At 23.4% G+C, this 12,375-nt stretch overlaps 1 protein-coding gene across 2 annotated transcripts in view; it reads right to left on the bottom strand.

Moving 5' to 3' along the window:
- Window positions 1-1,906: 1,906 nt before the first annotated feature.
- LOC114122958 (Kv channel-interacting protein 4) overlaps window positions 1,907-12,375 on the bottom strand; it is a 59,094-nt gene continuing 48,625 nt past the window's right edge. For both annotated transcript variants that reach the window (XM_050200772.1, XM_027985773.2), the window contains exons 3-7: window positions 8,483-8,552; window positions 8,226-8,296; window positions 6,225-6,386; window positions 3,674-3,784; window positions 1,907-3,587 (exon numbers count right to left, since the gene is read on the bottom strand). In XM_050200772.1, the coding sequence (XP_050056729.1) occupies window positions 3,537-3,587; window positions 3,674-3,784; window positions 6,225-6,386; window positions 8,226-8,296; window positions 8,483-8,552 (465 nt within the window). In that variant the 3' untranslated portion in view covers window positions 1,907-3,536. The remainder of the gene's footprint in view (window positions 3,588-3,673; window positions 3,785-6,224; window positions 6,387-8,225; window positions 8,297-8,482; window positions 8,553-12,375) is intronic.

The following is a 12,375-nucleotide window of genomic DNA, read 5'->3' as shown; positions in this document are numbered from 1 at the left end:
GCATACATAATATCCTTGTAGAGTTGTAGCATTATTACAATTTATTATGAATTTTTTTAAGTAACTACTATCTCAACCTTGACAATATAATGATAATGTGTGTTGATTATAATAGGGAAATTTTATTTTACATTACGCATTGATAAGTAAATAAGATATAATTCATTTGATATCTGGTTAATTTAAGATCATTAATTAGTTATAATCTTGAACGAAAAACGTGTAGGTACATTTAACTAGGTATAGAAATATACATTTAATCATTCAAACTTAAAATTCCTTGATTATGTAAAAAAAAAAAATTAAATTAAAGAGCGATACTCAACAGGGAATTTCAATACAAAATTTAACCATATTTCAAAATGAATTAATTCATCTATACAAATGAAGATTTCGAGCATGAAGTATCTATAAATGAACCTCTTCTTGTATTGTAAACCACAAATCAAATCTTATTTACTTATACTAATATTGTGTCATTAAATTTAATTGTGAATATTTTCACAATCTATTAAATACAAAAACATAATAAATTTAATTCTTAACCAACAAATAAATCAAATATTTCATGGATTTTAATTTTGAATTTATTCGATTGTATTTTATATTTAAAATTAAACATTAAATATATATTTTTTATTTATTTTAAAAATAACGAAGTTTTTTTTAACAATATTCTTAAACATTTAAAATATGGTGGTGAGTATTCAATGTTTAATCGAGTTTCAATTATCGCTATTATTATATTTTTTATTTATATATATATATAAGTTAAAATTAAATATTAAATCAATAAATAGGTAATTCCTATTTAAATGTATTTTTTTTTCATTATTAACCTAACCAAACCTTATTCCATGACTTTGTCGATGACAAAGCTATAAATCTAACAGCGTATTATATGTACGTACATAAGTATTATTCACGTTTAATTTCACACAATAATTACTCGATATCAGTTTATAAACTTTTTTTCAAATTATTTATCGCCTTTTTCTAATAATATCTTTTTATATTAGTGAGATATACAAAGATACACAAATTCACAAAAAAAAAAAAAAAATTAAGAAAATTATAAATGGTGTCGCGATCGATCTGTTGGCCAACCCCTGGTATAAATGATATAGAGAATGGGGGGTAAAAATAAATGAGAACAAGTCCACTCATTATACTTTCACTCTTCGACATGACACATGATCAACACTATTTCTTAATAACAAAACCTTATTTATTGTCCAATATCTATCTTAGAATTTACATAATAAACTGTCAACTCACTATTGTGTACCATACATCAAAAGCAAAATTATCGCACTAAATAATCACCTTCGCCTACTACAACCCTTATTAACCTCCAAAAAAATAAAACTACCTAACAAATTATCAATTTATAAACTATTCCTATAAGACCCATCTGAATATCCAGTTCTGTGGCTCAGTATAAATATCCAATACTAACCGTAATTAAAGGTTTCAATCAAAAATTCTCCGTACCGTTTCAAAAGCTCCATTCCAAGTCTCTATTGAATCTCTTAATTCTAATTTAAAAATATCAACTATCACTGAAATACCTAAACTGCATTACAAGCTAACTACCTAATCGTTTTACAATGCCATTAAATTATTTAAAAAAATATTTTCAAAATGGTAAATTGGTTCAAAATTGCATTTTCACTTTGTATATTGAAATTGTTAACTGTTGTTTGTATTGAAGTCGATCTTCATATTGTTCAATATTGTTCCGTAAATAACCGATAGTAATATCTAAACTGGTTATCTAAAATAACAATTTGATAAAATTTAAACGTTTATTTAATTTTATGATTTTAAGAATATTGGTTATAGATAAAAATAAAAATGAATATTCTTGTAATATTTGGAACAGAATATTGAATTAAACATCAAATCGTATAGACCCAATATGATTATTTATTTCATCAAAAATCTAATAAAACAAATTAATATTTTATAAAACTTAAATCATCGAATTAAAAAAAATAAATAAACATAAAATATTTTTAAAAAAAAAATAATAACTAAAATTATGACATTCCAAAATATTATACTTGTAATTTATTTTGCAACAATAATGAGGTATGAATAAAAAAAAATGAAAATTTAATTAATATTTTTATACCACGTGTTTACTCAATTTACGCTAACAAAATATTTTTGCTCATTAACAACGTGCAATATTATGCTATTTTATGTAAGCCAAATCTATTATAGTATTACTATAAGCATAGATTTGACATATAAATATAATATACATTTACAAAGTTAACTAGATAAACTATAATTTATATATGTGCTTATTACATTGGATTAATTAAATATCCAATAAATAAGAAATTCGAAAAAAAAGTCTAATTGACTTACAATTATATAGTAATATAAAAACTGTAATTATCATCACCTACTTACATAATATAGAATTTATGTTAACAACATTAACTTTAAAGTTTAAACTAAAATATATTGAGGTGCGAATACTTGGCCATAAAAAGTAAGAACAGAATATTTACAAGCTTAATAGGTACAGAAATATTTGCTTGATTATTATACAAGTCAGTTTTCTATGTATACATAATGAACAAGAATTTAAAATTTAAATAATATCGCTTCAGGAACAAAAACCATGAACTAAGTTACACACTCACGCAGAAATATACACACATAAACACAACGCACATGTTTATATATATAAATGATGTCTAAACAGCCTGATGAGAACGTTATTTCCAAAAATATATGTAGGTTTTTATACGAATCTCATGAAATCTCAATTATTTTTTATTCACAAATTTCTGATCATCCCTTGGACGTAATATTTATAACATGTGAACAATATGTAAATGTGTGTAATAAACATTTTAAAAAACATTGTACAGACATAACCATAAGGCATATTAGGTTATATTACATATATATAATTAGTAATCACTCAATAATAATTCCACACGATAATTTAATGCTACCAACGTCATTTTTAAATATGTATAACTATTACATTTTTTTTTTGTTTTTTATCAACAATAATATTTTATCTTCGCCAATTATAATTCTCAATATTTTTTAATTACTCACTTGGAGATATCAAAAACAGACCACAAGTTAATGATAGTCACCAACAGTAAACAATTATTATAATAAATCTACAAAGATCGATACATAAATGTTTAATATGTAGTATAATAATGTACCTACGTTTAACACGGTAACAATATATAGGACGGACCGAGCAATAATGGCGCCAGATAAAAGCCACATTGATTAGAACAAAAATTAACCGAAAATTACATATCCGTATAGTAATTAACGGGAAAATACATTTGGAAAGAACGTTTCCGATTATCGATCAAAACGGCCTGTATAATATATTATTATGTACATTAGAAATCAAAGAAAATATTGTTTTGGGAAGACTCGTTGTCTGCTTGCTGTAGTTGGCTGCATTGCTCCTCCTCCGACTGACCAGCAGACTGATCGAACGACAGAAGTGATACTTCCACAGAGTCGGTGGAGGATAGCGACAATCATAGGGATCTGGAGTCGAAAACTTGTAACGATTTCGTGATCGCCTCGTCCTGTCGACATTCAACCAAATAACTTATAAGTAATAAGTAAAAAAAAACATAATATCATAATCATACGATATTTCGACGGATATTACCTTTAAACATGATTCTATGAATTCTTCAAACGTAATTACGCCATCTTGATTGATGTCAAGTTTTTGAAATACCATGTCAGTGTGATCTTTAGATTTAGTACTACCACGACCCTATAAAATATCAAATACAAGAGTAAATATTAATATAAAATATGTTTAATAACAATAAACATAAGAGTATTTATCGATAATTAAATTGTATTAAAAAAAAACTATTAAATCAGAGTTTATGTTATTTGTAACATAAAGCATTTATATATACAAATTATTCCATTATAAGTAAAAAAAAAAATCTAAAATATTATTATAAACGTTTTATGCAGAAAAAGATTGCTTTGATAATCTTATCAAATTTCGATTCAAAGTATGCACGACTTAAAGAAATTAAAAAAGTTTGAAATCAGATAGTTTTAATACAAATAGTATCCATAGAAAAAGGTAATAACAATCAAAATCTTTTCTGAGTAAAAAAAGTAATATTTTTCTTAATGAGTTTGAGACTAAGAAAATCTTTTCAAACTTTATTAATCCACTCAACAAATTCGAAACAAAATTAAAATATATATAAGCCACATTATTACACAGTTTGAGTTTCTTACCTCCTAGATATTTTATCTTTAAAATAACGAGTAATACCTACAGTACAAAGTTCATATTAAAAAATATATATTTCTTATAATCATTCATTTAAAGTTTGAACTTATCATGTATAAAAAAGTATAAACCATATGTCATATATTAAAAAAAAAAATCCAAATAGAATTTTTACTCCCTTTATTGGTAAAAATATACTATTAGATGTATTAGATAAATGTTTATCTTGAATAATTTTGATGAGTTATTATTTTATTGTTATTGTTTGTTTTAATGTTTTAAATATTATGTTAACTAAAGAAATAACAATATAAAGGAATCTTATGTCATAATGATATAATATTGTTTTAGTTCAAATTTATTATATTGAATAAAACTTCAGCAATATAGATATTTTTTTTTATATAATAAAAATAAAATTATGGTATAACATATTATTCAGTTTTGTGTATTAATTCATAACTAATTAAAAAATAATCAATTCAACTTATTATATTTAAACTGGTATGCTAAATTGAAATAATTTAATCTTCAGATTTTTAAGTAAACTATAATTTATAATGCCCATTACACAATATTAAATTAAGTGCAATAAATCTCACAACATTATAATTCCACCTTTTAAAAATTCATATATTTTATGATTTATGTATTACAATTTTTCATTTAAGTTGTAATTTAAACATTTTCATACCATTTATCTAGATATTTATTTAAGTGTATCAACTAATAACATTACATAAAAAAGTATTTAACTTTAATGTTTTACATCTTATACAATTTAATATTATAAAACGTATTTACCTAGTAAAAAATAATAATTTTAAATTTTAAACACAATTTATTAGTGCATAAGGATAAAAAACAAAAAAAAATCACTAAATTTTTATAATCTACGATGGAGATTTTTCAAAAGGCTAAAAGGCTATGTATAGTCTGTTGTAGAGTTAAAATGTAAATAGCATCTATATATCTTATTTTAAGATGATATATGTGTACAAAAACTACCGAATAAGTTTTGTAACTGACGTGATCTGATGTTTTGCCAAAAACAAAATGTATGGAATTCAAATTAAGTATTTAAATAGATGTACAACAAATAACTTATTTTCAAATAATATATATGTATAATAACTTTGTTATCAATTGGACAATACACGTAAAAAAATTAAGATCAAACATTTTATTATTGTTGTTTAAATGCTTGTCTTAAAAATCAGTCTAACTTTATCTATTTTTAAACCAATATAAACAATATGAGATATTTTAATTTTTAATATTTAAAAATATTTTTTCATTTATAAAATTATAACAAATATATAAAAATATATAATACATATAATATTATTACTTTTGGCACCATTGTTTTTAATACAAAACTAAAAATGCTTTAATGAAAACGAATGTTTACTGTTTAAACTAATTAATCAAATTATTAGTTAAATTTATAAAAAAGAAAGATTTTCTTTATATTATATAATTAATTTGAAGAAAAAAATTTGCAAATAATATTAAAATAAATTTTTATATAGCTATTAATGAGTTTGAGAAACTTCAAACACTTTCATTACCTATAAAACGTTTAAATTAAATTATAAATCTTTGAAACTACTCCCGTCTCTTCAAACACAATAAATTCCACACCATTTTTCAACATTTGTTCCCGAACACATTTTGAATAATATTATCACTCGTATATCCGACATTTAACTAACAACAGCTCTTGTAGATATATATGTCAATTAGATCGCAATGCATTCAGTTGGCACTTGGTACAAAGTTTCCATACTTAGTTATTCGGGAAACTGTAAGACATCCATTAAGATAACGCAAATATATACTTCGCTTGCTAAGGCACACACACACATTACAAATGTACACACATCACAAATACACGCGCACACACACATTTATATAATACACGTATTATAATCACGAGTTGAAATATTCTACTTACTTGTGGTCTTTTGCCCATCAGCTCGTGGATAGCTAACACGATTTGACTTAGCTCCGACCTTGTTATACATCCGTCGCCATTTAAATCATACAGCTTAAATGTCCATCTGAGTTTCTCATAAATAGACCCGCGAAGCAGAGTAGATAGAGTCATCAGCATGTCCTGCGTTGTAAATGTAATTAATAGAATAAGCAATGTTTCTATAAGTTAGATTAAGCAAAATGACGGTCAGCGTAGTCTTATACGGTCGGCACAAGCATTCAGTGTCGGATTTTTTTTTTTTTGTTTTCAGTAAATCGCATATTTTACGTTTCAATTTGTGTTATTTTATTCAAAACAAAAAGTAAGCTTACATTATACTGCCGGTATCTGTAAAGTTTCACACCGAGAATTTTGAGAGCTCATCATCTTACTCGCGATCGATAGTTTTAACGCTTTTGAACACCGGGAAAAGGGAAAGCCGAAGAGAGGCCAAACTCCCAACAGCTATAATATTGGAATTGCTTAGTGCAAGAAAATGAATGGCATCTTGAAACATTCAGAATACAATGAAATCCTAAAAAAAAATATTAAACCATTCGACGTTCGCACATCTTATGTCATCGTTGAGAGAACGTCGATTTATAATATTTATGCTTCGATAAATCCCAAACGATATATGCATTTGAATTATTTTCGCTTATGTTATAAATTATAATGAATAACGCACTATACAAATTAAATTCTACTGAACAAATTTACCGAATAAAATTGATTTATATAATTATACTTAGTAAATGTTCAAAATATTATATCGTTGACAGCTGGTTAGTAATGTTCTAACTATATATTTCGAAGATTTACAGTACCCAAATAAAATAATTCGCTATAACTGGAAAATATTACAGAAAATAAATTATTATTAGACTGTTACAATGGAATATTTTTAAGAATTTGTTTAACAACGGAAAAAGATTTTATCTATTATCTTTTTGGAACAAAGTGTTTTTTTAATAACGGTAAATCAAAGAGCTTATATAAACATACTATGAACATTTCCATAATGAAAGTATATTTCATTCTCAATAATGCATTTAAATTTGAAATTGTAATTACATTAATGCATTCATTTAAACTACACATTTTAATTGTATAAGAATCAAAAGATTAGTATTTATTGATAAACATTGGACCAAGAATATAAAATATTTAAGTATATCTACAATTCATAATTTATACAGAAAATAAAACATCTAAAATTTCTTAAAATCTTTTGAATTAAACTACTCGTACAAGAATTGTATCCAAATTTTTCTGGAAAATAAATTTAAAACATAATCTCTCATTTATAGGAATAAATTCAATTTATTTTTGTTTTTAATGGATATTGATTAATTGTTTGTAAAAAAAAAACTTTATATGCATGGTATATGTAGGTATATATAACTTTACTATCTTATTTAATTTTGAAAACTTTTCAATTTTATTCACCAAAATATTATACTTCTAAATTTAAACATTAAGTATTCTCAAGAAACTAATTTATTTTCCGTATATTATTCATCTATTTTTTTTACACTTGTGTACATTAAAATTACATAATATGTATATTTTTATATAAATGTATTTATTCATTTAAAAATCATTAAGTACCTATTTAGTATACGTAAAATCATTACTTTTAACAAAGTTAAAAATGACATAATATTGTGACAGTAAGAACATTTCAAACGAGTTTAGATTATACACTAGTGAAAATATGCTGAGACGTTAAATATAAGCAACGTATAATATGAGGATGAGAATTCAGTAAATATATTTATATATCATTAATTATATAACATATAAATATATTATAAATTTAATTTATACTATAAAAGGTTTAAAATGGCTTCGACAAAATGGATAGAAAAACACTTTTATGACTTCTTTTAATATTCTAATAATGGGCTTATTCTGCACGCAATATTATTTGCGTCTGATGTTAATATACATTATAAAATAAGTACAACACAAACTTACTTTAAAACTAATTGCGCCATTGCTCTTGACGTCAAATGCTTTGAACACAAAATGAGCATATAAATTTGAATCTATATATAAAAATAAACACATTATAGCTTACAATAAACTTATGAATATTATGGACAGTTAATAATTAAAAATATATTATTATAAATTAATTAACTAATAATATAACATAATAAACAAACATAAATCTTTTAAAATATAATATAAGAAACAAAAATTAATAAAAAATTGTATTTTATTGGACATACTTCCGTGTGGAAAAAACTTGGAGTAGATATCTTTAAACAAATCTTCGTGAACGACTCCTTCTGGACATTTCTGAAACAATCATGTACAATTTCTAATATTACTACAATAGGACAATACACAAATTTTTATAATTATTTAGATTAAATGTTCAATAATAAATAAATTCCATGTTAATAAAGTCATTAAAATTAAGCAATCAATTAATAATATTTTGCTGACTACTAAACTAAATTAACATTTAATTCATATTTTATTATGGTACTTATATCATTGTTGACATTTTCAAATAAAAGTCGTCAATAATCCAATGGATATATAAATGATTGAATTCACAATTATATAAGGGTAAGTCTTTGAACGTTTCTTTGCATAAAATTAATTAAGAAATCATTTTGCCTCTAATAACAATTTTAAATCCAAAACACAAAAAAAAAGGTTTAATACAACTCTAGATTGACCAAACATAGACTATAGATTTTTTTTTTTTTTATGTATTTAATAACAAATATAAGATTTCACATTTTATTTATAAATAATTTTAGTCTATATAAACTCACAAAAGACTTAATTTTGTTGCCAAGGACTTATTGTTAGTCATAAAACGCTTATAAAAACATAATCCACTATAATATAACAAACGAATTATTCAATGATTTATTATTGGATAGAATCCAAAAACCTAAACAGTACAATGATTACATTCATAATTATTATTATTTTACCCTTGTTAAACCAAGGGTAAAATAATGAATAAATTAGCATACAATACTAGGTAGGAATAATAGATTTAAAATAATTTAATTGCATTAAGTACATTAACACAATTAAAAGCAACTGGATGTTTGAATATTCATACTATTTTCAAGTAGAGTAAATTATAATAGAGTTATTACGTAGATTTATATATTATCTACTATATTTTCTTTAAATAAACAACATTAGAGTCCATAGACATACTAATCAGACTAAATCGAACATTCCCTTTTTATCCTGTTTTCTGCTTAAAAATATTAATCCTACTTTCTTTTATCCTAGCTCATATATTTTGCTAATAGACACGAAACTAAGTCGAAGCCATCACCTTCTCGAATATCATCTCACTACATTAATACTGCTGTCAAATTTGATTTCTGTACCTTGGACTATTTTTAAACAATCAACAATAAAAATATTTATTATACAGAGTGAATTTCTAAGCATGCTTACTCCCCTCTTTTTCTCTAATATGGAATTATTCAAAATATGATTTTTCAAATTGTTAAATATACTTCAAGACCATGTTAACAGTATTCTTATGAACTTTTACATTTTGTGGTCTCAAATCTCAGCTTATTTACCTCATTGATCTAGTTTTCATATTTTGTCAAATCGACACTATTACAATATAATATCCAAAAATTGATACAAATATAAACATTATTTTATTTTTAATGACTCAGCTTAGTTGTATAATTGACCCGATAAATAGTTAAACAAAAATTACTGTAATTACTATTCATAATATATAAATATTAAATGTAAACAGTGTAAATCAAAGTGAAAGCATGCTTAGTCCCATTTTTTTGTTTAATTATAAAGATATTTACATTTAAATTTTGGGGATTTTTTAAATATATTTAATAACCATATTATTTTCAATTTTTTAAAATCTTTTATACTACTAAAATAGAAGTCTTATGGAGATACAATTTTATGTTATTCAAATAAAAACTTCCATTTTATACTATTAGCAGTAGTAAATTATTTGGCTGATTATTTTCCTAAACATAATAACGTAAAATCAAAATTCGAACGAGTAATTTTTAGATTATTTAATTTTGTATAATAAGTATAATAGGTTTGGAAGATGTAGTGAATATAATGAATATATACTAATAATTATGTATTCTAATTTTAATTAATCTATCAACAAAAATAATTTTTAAAAATGTTTAGAGTATAATAAATACTAGATTTTTTTTAAAAATTCTCAAAATTAAATTGTGAATAAATTCATTATTAATAAAAAAAAGTATATATACTACATATTTGGTAAATCACATTGCATAAGTTTTTCTTGAACAGTTTTTTTTTTTGTTTTATTTTAATAATTCATATTATATTGTATAGTAAATGCTAAATAGAATAATAACCAATTAATTAATGTTGGTGAAATATATAACTTCAGTAAGTACCTAAACATGTAAGCCGAACTCTTGTGTAATTGTTAGGTTTTTCAACAAGTTAAAATCGGTAGTATTATATTAAATATTACAAAAAAACTACTATATTGGCAGAATGTCCTTAGAACACAAATACAAACTTAACCTAACACAAATGTACCACAATTGCCTACAAAGAACGCCGTATTACACAAATCTTAAAAATTCAATTTCAAGACTTTGTTTCTCGTGTCTATACAAAGCAATGTTAAAAAAAGACTCCGTTACGTATATATATTTATATATTTATACATAAACATAATCATCAAAGGGAGCGGCTGTTTGAAAAGATCGCAAGCTAACATAAAAAGTTATGAAAATTGTGTAATAAACTATCCTACAATATTAATTATTAAATTATTATACCCAAGTGCCGAAAACACTAACTTCTATATTATAATACCTGTTTTAATATAAAAAAATGTATTAATATATTATTATAAAAATATTGAAATAAAATAACAACTCTAGCTTTAATGGAACACAATAAAAAATACTTTAAAATAATATGCATACGCGCGCTTTTACATGCACATACAAATAATATTATATACACCGAAATTATCAATCAAAAAATAAATTTGTAACTTTTATCAATATTTTATTAAATAATATGTAAAAATTGTACATTATTATGTGATTTAAACACATTCTTTTACCCTATTCTTCTAATAAGCTTTCTTTACCAGATTTAATATTATTGAAAAAAATTGTTTGTATAATATATTGTAATTACTAGCCTCTACTACCCAAGTTGTGAAACATCGATGAAAACATTTAATAAAAAAAATTTCCATAAAATAATAGAACAAAAGAGAAAAGCTTCGGACAATTTATTGTGAGAGTAGGTACCTACATAATCGTACTACAATAAATAACATTCTATTGTACACGTAGACTAGTTACATGATATATTACCTAATGTAAATTAATTAACATATTATCATTGTGAATGTAAATTGTAGTCAACCGTTTCTGTGGAATTTCACAATATTTGGTTAATCTAACACCCGCAACACTTAAAATATTCTGAACAAGCTTTATTACTTATAATATTATTTAAAATGCATCAAAATCTAATTATACTTTGTATATAATAGAAAAGCATTATTTTCATAATTTATAAATAAATAAATATGTATATATATATATATATATATATATATATCGGGAAATTTGTTTGCAATAATTATCTTTACATTCAACTGACAGTCATTAGGCAAAATAATACTCTTAAAATAGTGAAATGCATGTTTGAATAAAATTTCTAACAGTATGATCGGTTAATTGTAAAACAACACACTAATGCCATACAATTTTCATTACTGCTACGTACATTGTAACATGTGATGTATAGCTTAGCATTTAAATAGCCATACGTATACAACTCTATTTTAAATTTCAAAAGTATTTTTTTATAAAATATAATGTTTCTTCTAAAACATCCGTACACATCGTTGAAAACACATAAACTATAAAATATTATATAATATGATCAAAAAATATTAAAATAATAAATTATAATAACAATATTATAGTGTAACATAATTAATATATGAAACAAAACAAAAATACTGCTTTATAATATACTGCATTTGTTTCATAAGAAATAATATTTTTTTAAATAAAAATCGAACTACTTATAACAACCTAACCATTAAGTTCACGTTCATAGATGTATAGAATATATT

Source organism: Aphis gossypii, chromosome 2, assembly GCF_020184175.1.
Source record: "Aphis gossypii isolate Hap1 chromosome 2, ASM2018417v2, whole genome shotgun sequence".
In the NCBI taxonomy this organism is placed as follows: domain Eukaryota; kingdom Metazoa; phylum Arthropoda; class Insecta; order Hemiptera; family Aphididae; genus Aphis; species Aphis gossypii.
Note: the sequence above shows the minus strand (reverse complement) of the source record. Positions and strands in the feature narration are given on the sequence as shown.